Source organism: Monodelphis domestica, chromosome X (assembly GCF_027887165.1).
Source record: "Monodelphis domestica isolate mMonDom1 chromosome X, mMonDom1.pri, whole genome shotgun sequence".
Taxonomy (NCBI): Eukaryota; Metazoa; Chordata; class Mammalia; order Didelphimorphia; family Didelphidae; genus Monodelphis; species Monodelphis domestica.
This window is the reverse complement of record NC_077235.1, coordinates 80,322,993-80,343,640: the sequence shown is the minus strand read 5'-3', so window position 1 is coordinate 80,343,640 and position 20,648 is coordinate 80,322,993. Positions and strand designations below refer to the sequence as shown.

Sequence of the window (20,648 nt, the reverse complement as noted above, 5' to 3'; positions counted from 1 at the left end):
CTTTTCTCTTTGGCCCTTATATCTTCACAACCTGGGTCCTTCCTTCCCTTCCTGTTTTGTTACCCATCATTCCCCTCTACACTCTGGTTCAGTCAGACTGACTTACTTGCTGCTGCTTACACATCTCCCATCTTCATGCCTTTGCACTGGATATTTCCTGTCTATAATTCGCCATTGCTTGTCTCTGCCTCTTGGAACCCCTAGTCTCCTTCAAATACTATCTTCTTCATGAAGTCTTCCCTTATCCTCTCAATCCCTAATGCATTCCTTCTCCACCTTGCCTTAGATTCATTTTGTATATATTATATACATGCTTAAATATTAGAATTGATTTTCCTAAAGGACAGAGACTGCTTCACCTTAGTATTTCTATTTCCAGGGCTTTGCAAAGTGCCTGGCACATAATAAATGCTTGATGATTGGTTGGCCTGAAGCATTGCCTCTTGACTCCTCATGTTGGGGGATCTGGTAGTGATGACCTAAATCCCTTCCTGTGTAACTTCTGAGATGATAGCACTGGCTCCAGGCAATTTCCTAGTACTCTTCCTGAATCAACCATCTTCACAAGTACATTTTCAACCTATTTCATCCCTCTGTTCTCTTGCTTTCTTTCACATGGCTGGGTAGAATCAATACCTTCCACATTTTGTAGGGAGAGGGGGAGTGTTTGGGAAGAAACATTTTGGGGAATACAAAGAAAAGCAAAGAACAGCCTGTACTCTCAAAGAGCTCAAAGTCTGACAAGGGTGACAACATGCAAACAACTGTGTAAGAGCAAGATGTATTCAAGCTAAATTGGAGATAGTTTCAGAGGGAAGGCACAAAGATCAAGGAGGACTAGGAAAGGCTTCTTTAAAAATATGGGCTTTAGATGGGACCTGAATGAAGCCAGGGAAACCAGGAGACAGATTAGGAGAGAGATCCAGACATGGGGATAAACCAGTGAAAATGGCTGGAAATGGGAGACAGAATGTTGTGTTTGAAGATCAGTAAGTTGGCCGATGATACTGGATCAAAGATAGTGATAGAGGAGTTGGGGAGAGGAGAGTAAGATATAAGAAGCCTAGAGAGAAAGGAAAGGGCCAAGTAATGAAGGGCTCTGAACATAAAATAGAGGATTTTTTATTTGATCCTTAAGTGATAGGGAGCCCTGAAGTTCATTGAAGTGGGAATGGGGGAGACTTGGACAGACTAATGCTTTAAGAAGATCACTTTGACAATTGAGTGGATTATGTATTGTAGCGAGGAAAGACTTGAGGCTAGGACACTAACTAGAAGATAGTGCAATAGTCCAGATGAGAACTGATAGAGGCCTTTCTCAGGGTATGATTGTCTTGGCAATTGATGATTATATGTGGGTAGTGACATTAGTATGTGAGTTGGAGGACTAGGAGAATGGTGGTATCCTAGCCAATAGAAAGTTAGACAGTTAGAAAGTGGAAAAGGCTTTTGGGGAAAGATAATAGATTCAGTTTGGGGTAGACTGAGTTTAAGATATTTATAAGACATTCAGTTTGAGATGTCTAATGGGTAATTGGAAATGCAAGACCAGAGATCAAGAGGGAGGTTAGGGCTGGATACATAGATATGAGAATCACTTGCATCAATAATAAATGAACTCAAAAGAGCTGAAAATATACAGAAAAAAATAGGGAGAAGAGAAAAGGACCCAGGACAGGGTTATCTAGGGTTAGCAGCAATAATCTGGAAGAAGATCCAGCAAAGGAGATTGAGGAGGGGTCAGACAGGAAGGAGGAGCCAGAGAAAATAATTTAAAACAAAGGTAGTCAACGAACTAGAATTTGAAGAAACATAGCAATACGTTTAATCTACAAACTTGGGGCACACTCTCACAAATGCCCATATCATCAAATGGGAATATATAGGGATCACACATGAGGGCCACACATACAAGGAACATATTTAGCCAGGGCACATGTGTGGAGGGATAACTCATACTTCTGACACTTCAGGACCACAGATGTTTTCTGGGGATAGTTTTCTTTTATGTTTACTTCCACTTGGATGTGGAATCTCTTATATACAATTGGGTATCCATCACATCTCCATTGCTCCATACCTCTTGCTGTCTTCTGGATCTGTCCCTTGGTGGTCCCATGTCTCTGCTTGGCAATATTCTGTTATTAGCTTCTGAACTTCATCTTCATCTCTTTAGGGCCAACCTCCAACCCTTGCACCTCGGATCTCCTGGGGTTGGTAACTGGAGAGCTGTCATAAATTTGTTAACAAACACAACTTCTGGCTGACAGCAGAGGAACAGCAGCAGCAGTGCAGAAGGTCCTATTGCTGAAACTCTGAAAGCAATAATGATTCCCATGCCCTGTTCCTTACTTCTTATAACCACTCCTCACAAATCTCAGTTGCCTGAAGAATAAACCCCTGAGCCCTTTGGTTCATTTGTAGAGCAAGCCATTCAGCATAGGGGAAATCTGAATCCATTGGGAGCTACAGTCCAGTTTTAGCCCTCCTGGGATTTACTGGATTTGAATATTTGTGTTATGACTCAGAGAAAACCTCTCTGCAAGAGCTCTTGTCTAACAAGAAAATGTCTTCATTTTGAGGAGTCCTCGTCTGTCGGTCAGCTTGGATAATAGTATTGTCTTGACATCTAACAATATATGTAGAGGCTGCCCAGTGTAATATAAGAACTAGGTATAATACAAATATGAAAAGATATATATTTCAATTTTCACTTCATGGAACTGGATGTTGAGATGCTTGGAATATACTATCATTAGTGTGCTTAATGGCAGCGAAGTGACATTGTGAATACAAGCCAGGGTACAAGGAGTAATGCCAAAATAATCTAATTGCTGATCCTCAATATATTTGGGCCTTTAATCTCCATGCCTTTGCACAGATTCTATTCCCTATGACTTTAATGTACTCCCTTCTCACCTTCAACTCTTAGAACCTTTAATTTCCTTCAGTATTCAGATCATGTGCTGCCTTTGACATAAGGTCTTTCTTGATCTGTCCAGCAGATGGGATTTCCCCTTTACATTGGCTCTGTATATATTTTTTGTTTTATGCATATTGTTTTCCCCCAAAAGAATGTAAGCTTCTAGAGGGCTAATTTTAAATTTTATTAATGACTAATTTTGTTTTTTATTTTATTGGATGTTTGATGGGTTATTTTGCTTTTAATTGATTGAATATTTAATTGGCTTATTTTATTTTTTACTTACTGGATTATTTTGTTTTTTTACCTCATTCGATATTTAAAGGGTTGTTCCTTTTTTTACTTGATTGGATATTTAATAGATTATTTTGTTTTTTACCTCATTGGATATTTAATGCATTATTTTGTTTTTTACCTTAGTAGATATTTAATGAATTTTAAAATGTTGTGGAATATTTAATATTTGGGTTTTTTTGCCATATTGGCTATTTAATGAATTATTTTGTTTTTTACTTTATTGGATAGTTAACAGATTACTTTGTTTTTTACTTGACAGGATAGTTAATGCATTATTTTGTTTTTTACTCTAGCACATAAAAAGTCTTTTGAGATATGCATTTGTTGAGGAACTATTTATGTGACAGTCATTCAATGAATTTGTGCGATCTCATGGGCTCTGAATTTTATTAGTCTGAGAAAAGATCATATCATCAAAATCACAGAACTTTTAGAACTGTAAAGAGTCTTAGAAATCTTCCAAGATGACCCCTATCATTTTACAAATGGAGAAAGAAACCAAAAAGGGATAAGGGACTTGCCCAAATTAGTAGCATGGCAAAGACTAGAACCTCGTTCTCCTGACTTCTGGTCAAATGGGTCACTCCACCATAATGTAGGCAGATGAAACTGAAACATAGGTTGTAGAAGGAAAGTCACCAGACTTTCTTCTGTGTAGAGGGTCTATGGAGGGTTTTAGAGTATACTATATTAATTTTCACCATTTCCTCCAATTACCATTTTGCTCTAGTGTAAAGGGCAATTCCTCTTGAGGGAGTGTGCTACTAAAACTAAGTCTCTGTGTTCTCTATAAAAGCCACACATATGCAGAGGCAGCCTAGTCTCTATTCCAGCTTTTGTGTTGTAGTAAAAATCTAGGAAAGTCTTTATGTACAATGCTCATAAGGGAAATGAGTGTCTGTCTTGTATATATGTCATCCTACTTCTTTACTGAAACTGTTATTTCAATTAGCTGATTGGGTTTTTTTTTTGCTGATTCTCTGGAGTTTTCTAAGTAAATTACCATGTTTTATAGCAAAAAGATATAATTTTGTCTCCTTTTTTCCTATAGTTATACTTTAAGTTCTTTTTCATCTATCTGCTATCACTAACATTTCAGGAATTATCCCAAAAAACAGTGGAGTGAGGGAGAGGTATCCTTGCTTTAATTCTATATTTGTTAGAAAAGCTTCTAGTGTTTCTCCACTCCAAATAATGCTAGCATTAATTTTTATATATACTTTACCATTTTAGAAAAAGGCCCTTTTACGCTTCTATTTTGTAGGAGTACATTTCACAGCAAAAATTTTTAAAGGTGTACATTTAATCCTTTGCACATAATTTCTTCCTTTGGTAAATGTTTTCCCCTAACTCATTCATTCAATGCAAGCTCTTGGCTCTCACTCAATATTAAAAAATTAAAAATGAAAATAAGAAAAAGTAAGCTAATATCAGATTAGTTCAATATTATAGGGGTAGTACCAACGCCGAGAGAGTGGGACTGTCTCTGTGCATTGACTTTTCCACTTAAATCTCATTCACGCACAAGTGTTTTTATGCACACTCATCTACATCACAGATGAAAGCACACAAAGACAATCGTCATCCTCAGTTACTGAGAGACTACTACTACTACTACTACACTGACAAAAGAATATCAGAATTAAAGGGCTAAAGATCTGCCCCCAACAAATGGACTGCTTTGAGAACACTTCTTCATTATTCCTTCATCTCTGTTAAGTCCATGAAAGAGTTGTTCTTTGTGGTACAAGGGACCTCAAGGATCAGAATTCAACTCCTTCATTTTAAATATGAGGAACATATATGTTCAAGACCACATGGGAAGCTGATAGTAGAACCAGGATGATCTCTACTCCTGGTCCAATAACCTTATTTAACCTAAGAAAATTCCTTTTTTTTTTTAACTGCAATTCAACCTCCATGAGACAATTTTTCAAAAGCTAACTATAATATTAATATAAATATAATATTTAATACATATAACTATATTTAACTTTAAATAATTTGAAATCTAAGGAACCAGAAATTTAATTGCTAATTAAAAATTAAATTAATTATTAATTAATATAACTGCCCATTCACAAAGGTTCCTTGAGGAAAAAGTATGCTCATGTTGCAAAGTCTCCAAGATCACATCTAAACACTTATTGTAACCCTTCTCTATAAATTGCTGGAGTAAAGCCATCATGAACTAACTAGGTCCAGGAAAGGAAAAGAGAAATAAGTGACTAGGGGCTAAGTCGCTGCTACTCCTCATAAAGGGTGATAGGTAGAACAGGGAAGGTTAGCAGAAGAGAAAAGAAAGAACCTAGACTAAATGAGCTCCTTACACAAAGACTCCTGGCTATGGAAATAGTGAGAGAAGAGGCTTAAGGGAACCAAGACCTACATGTTTCTACACACACACACACACACACACACAGCCCTCCCTCCCTGTCTATCCATATGCACACAATGAATATGTGGTCAAGAAAGCAATCAATGGATGTTGGTTTGAAAAGAAATGCTCTTCAAATGGATCTGCCATTCTGAAATGGTTCCAAAAGAAAGGTGATTCAATGGATAATTATGTAGGCATCCCCCTGTAGCACTATGTGAAATGAAAAAATAAATGAGGCACAATTAAAAGCACAAACCACTTTTTGACTCTTTATTTATAGAAACAAAATCAGCAAGGCAAAAAGATCCTGATTCAACTTGAGGTCAGGGTGAAATGTATCATATGCAGCCATGATGGTGGAGTAGGGATGTGGAGGGGAAATAGTGAGAGTGGCACAGCAGCAAGCAAGCTTCTCCCAAACAGGAAGGAGGTTGTAAGAAGTGTCCATTTGCCATAATTCCCTTGATAGAAATGTTTTCATACAAAATTATCATTATTCAAAGTGCCTATTAAAATAATTTAACAAGACCTTCTGTTTTTCCTGATCCAGACAATTTAATTTTATAAGCAATTGCTTCCCAAGATGCAACCCCAAAGGAAAAACCAGAATTGTCTGTATGTAAAGAGACATGTTATAAAGGGAGAGAGAGAAAAACAGAGAGAGAGAGAGAGAGAGAGAGAGAGAGAGAGAGAGAGAGAGAGAGAGAGAGAGAGAGAGAGAGAGAGAGAGAGAGAGGAACTATCTCCCACTAACTGGTTCTGAAATGACTGGAGTTTTACTCTGTACATCCAGACCATTAACTGTAGGTTCACTGTCTCTAAAATCAGACTGAGAAGCACCATGTGGTTCTGCTTGATTACTATCTGACAGCAGGATTATTGCCCTCTTTTTCATGCTTTCTCTCTCTCTCTCTCTCTCTCTCTCTCTCTTTCTCTCTTTCTCTCCATCTGTCTCTCCCTCTCTCTCTCTCCCCCTCTCTCCCTCTGTGTCACTCACTCAACTTCTCTCTCTCTAAGGATAGAGCTCATAGCAAAAAGAGTAACTGATTCAGTTTAGATTGAAATTGAGTTCTGTGCTGTTGGTGATTCAGGCACTCTGGCTAGAAAGGTTCTCTGCAATGTGGTGCCAGGTGGTGGACACAGGCTGGATGGCACTACTTCACATACTCAAAATCTCAAAGTCTTCTTCCAGTTCAGACAGGTTATTGGTGGATTCAATGAGTTCTACCAGAACATGAAACAAAAGGAAAATTGGAACATGGAATCTGAGTTGTCAGAGACCTCTGAGGCCATCTGGTCCAACCTCTCTACAAATATGCCCGACTGCTCATCAAGTCTTTACTGGAATATCTGTAGTAAGGAGAAACCTACTACTCCTGAAGCAGCCCATTCCCCTTTCAGATAGAGTTCTAATTGGTAGGATTTTTTCTTAACATTGAAGCTAGATTAGCTGCTCTGCAACTTTTACTTCATTGGTGAACCCAACTATGGGGCCTTTTATAGGAAATGGAATGAAATGAAAAATAAAACCTTTATTAAGCACAAGAATTATGTCCAGAATTGTGTACAGATGGAAAATGAGGAGTTCCTGTTCTCAAAGACAAAGGTGAACTCTTTGAGAATATGGACTTGCTAAACTGGCCACATTTTTTTGAGATCCTAATATCGTCCTGTAACATTTTAGTCATCCCTCTCCCAGCTCTAGGTCTTCTGAACATCTGGCAAGTCATACTATCAATAATAGCAATAACTAACATTTACATGCAAATTGTATCTATTATCTCATTTGGTGTCTTCACCTTAGTAAGTAAGTAGGAAAAATGCCCAATGGTACAGAAGCAAAAACTGATCTCGGGGGATACTCCATTGCCTAACCCACGTTCCTCTCTTGTCCACAGGAAAAACATAAGAAACTCTGCCAAGGGACACCACTCACCTGGAAATGGTCGTTTATGGGGAAGCTTCACTAAGCTACTGAGTAATTACTATTCTCATCCTGCATGAGGTGTTCAGAAGACAATTGAGTCAACTGGTACCATTACTGCAAAACACCTGTAATTTCTCCTTATCCAGAATCTAAATAATTCAACTTGGTTTTAAAGGCCATCCAGTGAAAACCAGCCTTGCCCAATGATGACACTGAGGCCTTCCATGATATTAAAGGGCCTCGCAAATGCTCAAAGAAAGACTGAAGAAAGCTCATTAGAAAATAAAGCTCATGAGAGCATGTATTTTACCTCAGTCTTTGAAGTGGCACAACTCGTATGGTACACACGGTACATACTCAGTTAAGCTAGTCATTCAACTAAAAGCAAACATCCCATTCCAACCATTGTGGATGAAGAGGGATTCCCCTTCTATAGAGAAAAGGGAGGGCCGTGGCTATCTCTCTCGTGATGAGGGAGCCTACCCATTCTCCTGTCAATAGCATACCTGCACCTGTAGTTGTCACTTCTGGTTTGGTTGGAGGTATGAATGGAGGCCAGTGGGCTGGATGCTTCTGAACCAGCTCAAACATCTGTAAACTCTGTGGCTTTAGGATCTCCTACGCAGAAATAAAGGTGTTTCTTAATACAGCAGACTCATGAAACTGTAATAACCACAACCCAGATGATATACTACGCCCTTAAACAAATAGCCCAGGAGATAAAGAAGGATAGCAAATGGCCTACAGATACCAGCCTGGTTTTAATCCATTCTATATACTATAGCCTCAAGGGAAGGCAACTCATGGGAACGTTCTGGAAAAATCGAATGTCACGTTCATGCTCCATCTAATTTAGTGGGGGCTAGAAATACAATTTCTGATCCCCAAATCCCATTTTCCTATCATCTTATCTGATGAAACTAAAAATGTGTTCTCCGCCTCCAGCCTCAGGAAAAAAAAAACTGGGAACCCTACAGGAAACTTTCAAAACCACATAGTGAAAGCCAGAAAAATTCTTTTTTCTCTTAAGATGACAATAGGGACAGGGATGGGAAATAGGACTGTGATTTCATTGGCACAAGAACTGGCCAGGTGAGGAAATTTCCTCTACTGACCTGAGTTGGTGCCCTCTCTGGGCTCTTAAGAGTTATCCAGAGCATGAAGAAGTTAAATGACTTGCCTAGGGTCACACAGATAGTATAGATCTAAGGCTTCTGGGGTTTGGGCTTTACATAAGTATTCTCTTACAACAATGACCAAATCGGAAGTGTGTTTTGCATGATAATACATGTATGGCCCAGATCAAATCGCCTACTCTCTCTGAGCAGCCAGAGGGAACAGAGGGAAGGAAAGGGTTTGGATCTTCTAATTTTGGAAAATGTATGTTGAAAATTATTATTACATGGAATTGGGAAAATAAAATATCTTTGAAATAAAATGGATTACCATGCACGGCATGCTGCTCTCTTTGGGGCTAAAAGGTTCTAAAAGAGTTCAAATCCTTATTTAGGAATTTATTTTCTATTTATTTCCTAGTTCAACGATTTACTGACCAAGGACTTGTTCTGTTGCTTTAAACGTTCTATACGAGCAGGTCTCGTGGTAATGCGCTGGCATAGCAGCATGCTCCCAACCAGCGAGGCGTTGGCCATTGTCATCGGAACTACAGTGCTTCTGCTCTGGGAGTACACTGAGGATCTAGCTATACATGCTGCCTAAAAGAAGGGCTAACCTGATGAATGGAAATGGGGCTACCACACCTCAATAGAGAAATCCTGGAGTGTGGGGTGCTTTTTTAACTACTGAAGTATATGGAAGAGCATAAAGAAGTAGTTTCAAGTTATGAAGGTCGCTGCTGCTATCACTGAAGTTTTGCAGTCCATGGGGCCGTTGGATATACAATCCTAAACATTTTCTAAACAACAATTGGACTCAGAATCTCAGAACGTTAGCACTAGGAGAGAACTTGGAGATCATAGGATCAGAGATTTAAGAGCTAAAAGAGACCTCAGAAATCATCAAGTCCAATTGCCCTCCTTTTATGGATGAGAAAATTGAGGCCCCAGGAGATGAAATGATTTTCCCAGGATTATATAGCTAGTATCAGAGACAAGCGGGATGTTACAGCGGGATAGAGCACCAGGCCTAAAGTCAGGAAGACCTGAGTTCAAACTCCATCTCAGACATTTATTAGTTGTGTGACCCTGGGCAAGTCACTTAACTTTGCCTCTGTTTCTTCATCTGTAAAATAGGCTAGACAGGGCAGCTAGGTGGCTCAGCAGATAGAAAGCCAGGCATGGAGATGAGAGGTCCTGGGTTTTGTGAATTTTAAATCTCCATCTTGCTTGGTCTGGCACCCAAAATTGTGCACACCCAGACTACACGGGCATGTGCTAGGCAATGGCAAATCAGGAATAACTGACTGCCCACCTGGGCTGTCCTAAGCCAAGCTTGAGCCACCATTGGCACTTGTGAGGCACAGGAAGTGAGGAAGGGAACAGCCTCTGGAATTCTCTGACTTCCTATGGACAGAGCTAGGCTCCAGTGCGTGCTAGGAACTTGAGCAGAGAGGAGAACCGCAGACAGCTTTCCTTCAGATCGGTCACATGAGTCAAGGGACTGATTCTCTTTTCTACCTTGGCCTTCCAGGCCTAAACTCCCTCTGGCTCTGCCAGAGATTGAGTTAACCTTTTTCCTTTTCCCCCTCTTTCCTTCTCTCCCTCTCCTTCTTTCTTACTCCCATTGTGATTAAAACCACCAAAAACTCCATTCTGACTTGAGTGTTTCATTTTAGGAATTTCATAAGTAAATTCCTTGGCGGCCATAAATTCATATTATGACAATCTTTAAAAGTGATTTAAATATCACAGTTTGGCCGACCACAAAGGTTTATTGAGTTCCCTCAATAAATTTCCTGAATTTTCTTGCCTTTCACCCTACTTCCTCCTCATTCAGTCAGTCCTTTTTACCAGTTAACTCGGCTTAAAGACACAGCTGCCAGAACAGGTGAGTATAAAACACTTTTTCTCTCTTCTCTTTTCTCCTTAAGTTAAATTTGGGTCAGCAGGTTTTTTCTTTTCCTCCTCCCTTTAATTTTAAGGGGGCAGCTGGGTGGCTCAGTGGATTGAGAGCCAGGCTTAGAGACGGAAGATCCTAGGTTCAGATCTGACCTCAGATACTTCCCAGCTGTGTGACTCTGAGAGCTAGATAGGTAGCTAAATCTAATCAACTGACCCTTGTGGATTAGCAGTAGGTAACTCTGGAGAATGGAGCCCTTGCTTCACAAAAAAAACCAGCTGAGTATAGCTAGCGAGCCAACTTAAAGCCCATTTTCCTCTTTCCTGGCCTTTCTAGTCTTAAAAATTTTTTAACCGTTACAGTTCAAATGTGGTCTGTCAGACTTCCCAGCTATGTGACCCTGGGCAAGTCACTAAACTCTCATTGCCTAAGCCTTTATAGCTCTTCTACCTTGGAACCAATACTTGTTATATATTCTAAGCAGAAGGTAAGGGTTTTTAAAAAAAGGTTAGAGAAATGGCAAACCACACCAGTATCTTTGCCAAGAAAACCCCAAAAAGGGTCATGAAGAGTCAGACACAACTGAACAACAACAACAAAATCAGAAGCAACATTTGGGCCCAGGTCTTCCAGAATCCAAGTCACCATTAGAGGCACCATTGACTCTAATGAACCATAGAGGGTGAGCCTAAATCATGACTGGTCCTTCCAGTTTACAGAAGCAGTCCAAGAGAAGATATTTGTTCATGGTCAAATAGCTGGTAAGTAGTGGTCTCGTTATTACTACCATGATTTTCCCACTATACCATGCTGTCTGCCACTCTTTGGATTGTTACAAAAGCGTACTCCCATTGGGTGTTTTTTTTCCTATTGCCAATAGTCTTTGTTTACCACTAGGAAGCATTCTTCTATAGAAAGCTGAGTATAAGTTTTTTTTTAAATCCTGAATATCTGAACAAAACAAAAACAAATTTACCTTCTGAACGAGCCTACACCAATTATCAAAATCTTCTTCTTCTTTGAAAAAGAATCCCTTGTGGGAAGGAAGAACAAAAACAAAAACACAAAGCACAAAATTTAGAGTTAGTTACTATTCATTCTTCATCTTAGAATGACAGAGTTGTCCTGACAGAGATCATCTGATCAATCAAATAATCAAGGAGCATTTACTAATAAATGGCCCATGTGCCAGGCCCTACGTTAAGCCCTGGAAATCCAGAGAGAAGGAAGAAAAAGCAGGCTAGCCACAGGATTGTAGGGTCATAGGTTTCAAGCTGGAAGGAACCTCAGGAGGACTTTACTCACTTCCAATACTTTTAGGCTACAGATGGGGAAATGGAAACCCAGAGGTTAAATCCAGGCATATGGTAAGGAAATGATACAGCCAGAATTTGAATCTTGGTCTGAACTTCAAATCTAGTGCTAAGGTCCATCATTTTAAAGAGGTGCAAATATGGCCTCATGAGAAGAGATTCAACCAGAAAATAGTGTCAGAACTGAGATGAATCATTAGGTTGAATTCCTTGAATTGGATTTTTAATGCCCTACCCATTCATCTCCTGTGTCTGGACAGAAGTCAGACCTTGGGCTGAAATACACAACCATTTACAAGTCAGTCTCTAGATCTAGGTGTTCATATAATTAGATATAGACAAGCGCACGCACACACACACACACACACACACACACACATGCAGTCATCTATGGAGAATGATTATTTCCACTTATAGGTGAAGTCAGCAGTTAGTTGATAAATGGTTTTGATTTTTAGTGAGTTGACCACTAGAATCCGGGGAACCTAGGCTGCATCCATAAGAACTGACTTGTCTATTCCCAGGGCCAACTTACATGCCTAGGAGAAGAATGGTTAGTTCACTAACAGGATGGAAACATTGGGATTCTGGCTGATCACAGTACTAGGGAGGTTCTCAGTTTAACCAGAAATGATGGTCTGGTCCATTCTATGGACATACAGGTAGGTCTACTGTCTCAATTAATTAGTGAGTAAGGAAGAAGGAAAGCCAGCTGCTGTGTCATCTTTAAACCTACCTAAGAGAATGTAGACACAGTTCATCTCTAGGAAAGAGGACTCTACTTATTCCCAATTCAAAGCCAGTATGAATCACTAACACATACATACACGAATGCATGCACACCCTCCCTATTTAAGGAGAGTATATAGGAAAGAAGGCAAGAAAGATGGTAGTCAACTAAGGGAACAGCAATCACTGTAGCTGCACAAACAGAGTAGGGAGTGGGAGTAGCTACAGTCACTTTGAGATCTTTATTTTAGTCCCCATTAGTCTTTGGAAAACATACTTACCAATGCAACCGAAGGGTCCAAGTTCAAAATCTGCATTCGATGTGGGGATTGCTGGCAATGAAAACTCTGGTCATCCACTGTTCCATCTTCCTCAGAGTCCACAAAAGTTTGAGTGGTGTGAGGATCCAGGTAGATGAGCTCATTTCCTGTTGAGGTAAAAAGAAAACAGGCTATGCCTTTCCAAACACCACTGGTGTCTGTGTGGGGAGGAGGAAGCCCTCCTTCTCCCAGCCCTTTCTAGGAAGATAAGAAGCAAGACTGGGTGAAATCCAGCAGTGAGAGCAGAATGACTGGTTCATTCTTGTCCGTGTATCCCAATGTTCCATCCTGGACCCTCTTCTTTTTCTTCTCTATGCTTTCTCCTGGTGAGCTCCATCATCTCCCATGGATTCATCTGTCACCTTTACACAGATAACTCCCAGATCTACATATGTCTGACTCTGGTCTCTCTTCAGAGCTCAAGTTTTGAATTGCTTATTAAATAGTTTCAGTGGAATGTCCTGCAGATATCTCAGTCTCCACATGTCTAAAATAGAATTCATCTTCATTTCCCCAAAAGCAATGGCTTTTCCAAATTTCCCCATTTGTGCTGAAGGCACTAACATCCTTACAGATACAGAAGTTTACAATATCCAAGTTATCCTGACTGAGGCAGCAAGTGCAGAGTAGATAGAGCTCTGGACCTAGAATCAGGAAGATCTGAGTTCAAATTCAATTCCACATACTTATTAGTTATATGTTTCTGGACAAGTCCCTTAACTTCTGTCTGCCTCAGTTTTAACTATAATATGGGGATAATAATAGCACCTACTTCCTAGATTTATTGTGAAGATAAAATTAAATATTTGTAAAGTGGTTTGCAAATCTTAAAGCACTATATAAATGCTAATTGTTGTTACTACTACTACTACTACTACTACTACTACTTCTTTCCCTATTATTCCTCCTCCTCCTCTACTATTACTGATGCTGCTACTACTACTACTACTATTTTCCTTACTACTACTACTACTACTACTACTACTACTACTACTACTACTACTGTTACTACTACTATTATTTTCCTTAATTACATATATATCTATAGAAGGGAATCACAGACTGAAGTAGAACATATTTCAAAAGCTGTGCAATTCTCTCATTTACTGGTAAGTAAACTGAGGAACAGAAAGACTCAGTATCACCTAGCTAATAAGTATCTGAGGCAAGATCCAAACCCAGGTCATTCTGATGACAGATTCTGGTTTCTAAGTCTTGATCTGACCTCTACAACATTTTACATCCATCACTTTCTCTAACTCATAGAGCCACCTCCATAGTATAGGCCTCTTCACCTCTCACCTGGATTCTCTCTTTCTATACCCTCCTGATGGACTAATCAATTGGCCTCATCATCATATCCTCAGCACCATCACTGTTAGTACCATCAGTGTGAATACCATTGTTATCCCCATTAGCCCTATCTTGAGGAGGAGGAGGAGGAGGAGAGAAGAAGGAGGAGTAACAGGGAAAGTAGTAGTAGTAGTAAAGTCATTGTAACATGTAAGCACTGTCATCACTATCCTATCCTCACCTAAATTACAACCACACTAGTGCCAGCACCAACATCATGTCTCTCCCATCAGCCCTTCATCATCACTGCCATATGACCCCCATGTCTCTGTCTCGTCCTCCCCACCATCGTCATATGGTCACACAATATTCATTATCACCTCCACACTAATAATACCTCTGACACATCCCTACCACCATTATCATTTTCACATCAGTGATGAGGAGACATCTGGCCCAGTGTTGTCAATCGTCGAGAAATGATGATGATAATAATAATAATGCTTACCACAGGGTTGGTACAGTGAGTGGCAAGAGACCTAGTCCTAGAGTTACAGCACTTGTATTAAAAACCTGTCTTTGAAGTCATTCAACCCCCCAGGTCTCAGTTTCCTCCTCTGTAAAGGAGGTTTGGATTATTTTCAGTGATTGGAAATATTGATATAAAGTGAGGATATCCGAGTAGGGCAAAATAGAAGATGCGTAGGCTGTGGACAGGTTGGTGTAACTCAGACAGACAGCCAATACCTCTGTAAAATGAGGTATTTAGACTAGATGGCCTTTGAGGTATTCACCAGATCTAGACCTAGGATCCTGACATAAATCTACAAAGAACGCCTCAACTCACTTTACTTATTGATTCAGGCTCTTTCTAGGGACAAATCATAAAAAAGCATTTTTTCCATTAGAAACATGGGATCACCAAAGGTATCACTTGAAGTAAACACATTATTGCATCATACATAGGGGCTTTCACTATACTGTATGATATCTAAAGCCCCAGGGTACCTTTATTTCTTCTGCCTTTTGCTAGATGACAACAGAGAGTCACTAGTGGGAAACCAAGAAGAGGGAGAGGAAAGAAAAAGCTAAAAGATCAGGAGGGAGATAGAGGCACTGAAATAGATATGACTGAGTAAGGACCAAAGAATCTTGAAAGAGGCCGCAGAGGACATTTAGTCCAACCTTCTCAGTTTACAGGGAAAGAAACTGAAGCCCAGAAAGGGGAAGGGACTTGCCTAAAGTCCCAATAGGATCCTAGACCCAAGAGGTCATCTAGTCCAACCCACCCATTCTGCAGATGTGAAAAGGGAGGCAAGCAGTAGAAGTAATTTTTCAAAGGGCACATAGTTTTAGAAATGAGCCTTGACAATGGGTTCAAGTCAAGAACACATATGATACCAGTGGAATCACGCGTCGGCCACGGGGGGTGGGAGGGAGGAAAAGAAAATGATCTTTGTCTTTAATGAAAAATGCATGGAAATGATCAAATAAAATACTATAAAATTAAAAAAAAAAAGAAATGAGCCTTGAACTGAGGCCCTCTGACTCCAACCCCAGTGCCCTTTCTCATATGCCATATTATATACTGTAATTTCATTTCTGTCACCCCTCATACCGAGCAAGCCTTTAAAAGGACATGGGAGGTAAACAGGGTTAGAAGTCCCCATGGGAAGGGAGAGAATCCTGAAAAAAGGGCACCACACAAAGAATGTCAGGAGACGTTTCAAAGAACATTCCGTTGGGTCTGGAAGGGGCTTTAGAGCTCATCTAATCTGATCCCCTCATTTCACAGATGCAGAACCTGAGACGTAAAGTGAGCGAAGAGGTGAGTAGAGAAGGGATTTTCCCAAAATCATGCAGAGATTCAGTGGACAAGTTAGGTCTGGATCCCAGGTCTCCTGACTCCAGATCTGGTCTCTTTCCACTCAGTAATGGCGTCCAATAGCTACCATCTGGTCATAAGAAAAAGGGGCTGTAGCTGGTGGTGATAAGGCCCCTTGAAAGCATTCTTCTCTCCAGTTTAGAATTCAGTTGGATCCAGGAGACGGCCAAATGTTTGTTCCATGATCACTAGCTAAGGATTTCCAAGAGAAACTTTCCCACCCATTTCTCCCCATCCCAAATGACTTGTGATTATACTTTACTTACCCAAAAATCCTATGAAATAATAAGCGCTATTTGGCTTTCCTCCTAATGCACCTAAAGACTGTGGCATCTTAAAACACTCCTAGAGGGAAAGAGAACAGCTGACTTATAGATTTCTTTTTGTAAATTTTTTCCTTTTTTAATTTAGCATATTTTTTCCATGGTTACATGATTCATGATCCCCCCACCCTGCTGTTCCCTCCCCACTCCTGAAGCTGACAAGCGTCCCACTGAGTTATACATGTATCATTATTCAAAACCTATTTTCATATTATTCATATTACTTATAGATTTCTACACAACATGGAAGCTGCCCGAGCAACAAAGGGCCAAGGTAAGAGAGCAACTTACTTTAAATGCATCAATATAGACAGGGTTAATTTGGTTTATGCCCAAGCGAAGGGGTATAATAAGCAGAAGAGGCTTCCAGCCAGGGCTAGGCTCAGGAAGATGTGTACTCTGGTCAAGGCCATTCCCAGGACTGGGAGAACTGTCGTGGGTCAGGTGGGAAGGGCACATGTGGCACAGTTTTTCTAAAAAATAAGGAGAGTTTGGTTAAATCAACGTATGTAGCTGTTCTTACAAATTCCAAAGGAAGGAGACTCAAAAAGAAAGACCAAAGGTAATAAGGAACCTACCTGGTCCCCTACATATGGGCTGTTCATGCCTCTACCTTTTCTTTGACTCAAGCTGCCCCTTTCTCCTGAAATTCATTTTTCTCTGCCCATTGAAACCCTTCCCCATTCTTCAAGGCCCACTTAGCTACTCCATGTAGACTTCCTAAAGCAACACCAGAACAAGAACCAAGCTTCCCCTCGCTAACTCCTCTAGCACCAACTTAGTATTAGACTGATTCTCTACTGGCCTGGTACATTAGGTTTGGCCTCCAAACTATACCATGAGTCACTTGATGGCTTGGACAGCACCCTTCAACACTTAACAGTGAATATCACAGAGTAGGTGATTGGCAAACATTGTTGAAAAAGTCACTGACTTTACTTGCTGGAGACATTGGGCAAGGGTAACGAACTCTTGGTGTATTTTCTTTTTTTAACTTTCAAAAAAACAAGATAATTGAAAGAAAAAAGGAAAACTTTGAGAGTAAGAGTAGGAGGGGTTAACCATAGTCCTTTGCTAAACTAAGCTCTGGATTAAAAGATAAGCTATAACATGGAGGGAAACAGGCTTGTGACTTACTGATATCTTCGATGACCACTGTGTTATCCATTGAAACATAAACAGCCAAGGAATTCCATTCGTCAAATAAAGCAAGTTTTCTGGAATACAATATACAGTGGAAATATTCTTTGAGAAGGTGGGAAGCTGTATGGGTCGGCGCCAAATAAATACTACTCATACTACCATAATAGCTAATAATTTGTAATACAGGGTATTACAAAAATCTTAGCTTAAAGCTGCACAAAGACATTAAGAATACTTTTGTATAGTAATTTGAGTATTTGTAGAGGGCTTTATAAACATTATCTAATTTGACCCTCACAAGTCGGTGAGGAAGGCTTCATTTTGGTGATATTAATTTAGCAACAAAGTCAAATATTCAAGTCATTTCTAGCTTCTTTGCCCCAGCTTTGAGACATCTATTTCCCTTCAGCCTTAAGAATCAAAGGATCTCAGAGTTGGAAGGAACTCTTAAAAAATTATTTATTTAATCAATTACTTTAGAATATTTTCCATAGTTACATGATTTATGTTCTTTCCCTCCTCTCCTCCCTCCCATAACCAACACGCAATCCCACTGGGTTTTACATGTATCATTGATCAAGACCTATTTTCATATTATTAAGATTTGCAATAGAGTGATCATTTAGAGTCTACATCCCCAATCCTATCCTCATCGACCCATGTGGTCAAGGAAATGTTTTTCTTCTGTATTTCTGCTCCCACAGTTCTTTCTCTGGGTGTGGATGGCTTCTTTCTCATAAGTCCCTCAGAATTGTCCTGGGTCATTGCATTGCTGCTAGTAGAGAAGTCCATCGCCTTCGATTGTACCAGAATGTATCAGTCTCTGTGTACAAAGTTCTCCTGGTTTTGCTCCTTTCGCTCTGCATCACTTCCTGGAGGTTGTTCCAGTCTCCATGGAACTCCTCCACTTTATTATTCCTTTTAGCACAAGAGTATTCCATTCCCAGCAGATACCACAATTTGTTCAGCCATCCCCCAATTGAAGGACATCCCCTCGTTTTCCAGTTTTTGGCCACCACAAAGAACACGGCTATTAATATTCTTGTACACATATTTTTCCTTATTATCTTTTTGGGGAACAAACCCAGCAGTGGTATGGCTGGATGGTAGGCATTCATTTAAAGACCTTTGGGCATAGTTCCAAACTGCCTGGAAGGGAACTAATGAGGGTCATTTACTTCAATGCAAAACTGATGAAGATTATCCTCCATGATATACCCAATGATATAATGAGTGTGATATACCCAATGATATAATGAGTCTTTGCTTGAAAACTTCCAGTGAAGGACAGTCCACTACCTCCTGAGGGACAATTCTGAAGGTCATTTTTAGTAACATAATCCCCATACCTACCTCTTTGTGACTCAGTCATTGCTCTTGGTTCTGCCTCATGGGACCAAGCCCAAAAGGCTAATTCCTTTTTTATGTAACAGCCTTTCAGATACTTAAAGACTTGATGTTATCATATCCCCCACTGAGTCTTCCCTTCTCCTGGCTAAATATTTCCAATTCCTTCAACTGAAGTAAAAATCTAAATTTTCCAGTCTTACCTGGACCCTTTACCATTTGCCACAGTGGCTTTTCCAAACCTTCTTTTCTCTCCTTGAGCTTCCCATATACCCCTGCCACAGTGAGGACATACTTTGCTAAGAAAATAAAGAACATGAACCAGAAACTCCTTTTTCCTTCCCTCCCCTCTATTTCAAAAGCCCTTGACATCATCCCAGATTCTATTTTCCTTTATTCTAGTCTTTGATAAAGAGGTGGCCAACCTCTCTGTGTGTATCTTTGATCCTACTTCTTCCTTTCTTCTCTAGTAGCTTGTTCCCATAATCATCCTCCCATCTCTCCAATCCTTCTCTCAAATACATCCAAATCTCCTCAACCTTAAAAAGCCCTTACTAAACTCTGCCATCTCCTCTGGCTATTGTCCTATATCTCTCCTCCCTTTCACTACTACACTTGTCCAGAATTATTACTTCTACTTCCTCTCTTCTTACTCATTTCTCAATCCTTTGCATTCTGGCTTCTGACCTCATCGTTCAATTAAAAATATAGTCTCCAAAGTTACTAATAATGTCACAGTTGACAAACACAATGGCCTTTTCTCAGTCCTCTTACTTCTTGACCTCTCATTTGGCCTTGCTAACCACCCTCTCCTTCTGGATACTTTATCCTTTCAATTTTGTATGTCACTGCTCTCTCTGGGTTCTCTTCTTACCCATCAATCTCTTCTGCCAGATTATCATTCCTAAAACACCCACCCCCAAGACTGTCTAGAGATGTCTTCTTGTTTCTCTTTGTAATAGAGATCTGGCACATCTGCCTCCATCAGCTTGCTTGGCTGATACAACTTCCTTCCCTGCAGGAGGCTCCTGTCACTTCCCCACATGGAGAAACTAGGAAACTTGCTTCCTGGAGAGCTGCAATAACATAGGATGAAAGTAGTATGGAAAGACTGTGGAGCTTGTGTGGATATTCAGGAACTGGTTCTGGTTGGCTAGTCCCATGGTTGGGAGGTGCCTTTTACTGACTGACTGCACAGCCAGTCACATCTGCAGGAGGCTGGTGATTCTTTTGCTCATGGTATCCAGTGAGAGACCTTGAAGTAGGGTGGATTGTCCTAAGTCTTCAACTCTGATTCCATGTGGTCCTTGAGAAGTAGGTCTCAGTCCTTAGCCATTTTTTATTTGTACTTTTCATTCTAGGTAGAGGGACAGGAGCCTCTGCAACCTGGGAAATCTTGAAAGGTCAAAAGTGGGCCATAGGTTGATTTTTTGAACCCAAATGTAAAAAGTTACATTTATCCCTCTTATACTTCATCCTATTAGATGAGAAGTGTTGATTCCATTTTTTTTAGGGAGGGAGGTCATGGACTTCCCCTTAGGAGGTAGCTAAGTGGCAGAGTGGATAGAGTGCTCAGCCCACAGTCAGGAAGACATGAGTACAAATCCAGCCTCAGACACTCACAAATCATTTGACCCTGTCAGTTAACTACTATTTGCCTTAATCCACTGGAGATAGAAATGGCAAAGGGCAACTAGATGTATCAGTGGGTAGAAAGCCAGGAGGTCCTGGGTTCAAATTTGGCCTCAGA

At 40.2% G+C, this 20,648-nt stretch overlaps 1 protein-coding gene across 1 annotated transcript in view; it reads right to left on the bottom strand.

Moving 5' to 3' along the window:
• Nucleotides 1-5,842: 5,842 nt before the first annotated feature.
• Nucleotides 5,843-20,648, bottom strand: part of ATG4A (autophagy related 4A cysteine peptidase) — a 59,891-nt gene continuing 45,085 nt past the window's right edge. The window contains exons 7-13 of the mRNA XM_056808947.1: nucleotides 17,546-17,625; nucleotides 16,700-16,881; nucleotides 16,352-16,430; nucleotides 12,869-13,014; nucleotides 11,522-11,578; nucleotides 8,034-8,145; nucleotides 5,843-6,824 (exon numbers count right to left, since the gene is read on the bottom strand). Coding sequence (XP_056664925.1) covers nucleotides 6,760-6,824; nucleotides 8,034-8,145; nucleotides 11,522-11,578; nucleotides 12,869-13,014; nucleotides 16,352-16,430; nucleotides 16,700-16,881; nucleotides 17,546-17,625 — 721 coding nt within the window. The 3' untranslated portion in view covers nucleotides 5,843-6,759. The remainder of the gene's footprint in view (nucleotides 6,825-8,033; nucleotides 8,146-11,521; nucleotides 11,579-12,868; nucleotides 13,015-16,351; nucleotides 16,431-16,699; nucleotides 16,882-17,545; nucleotides 17,626-20,648) is intronic.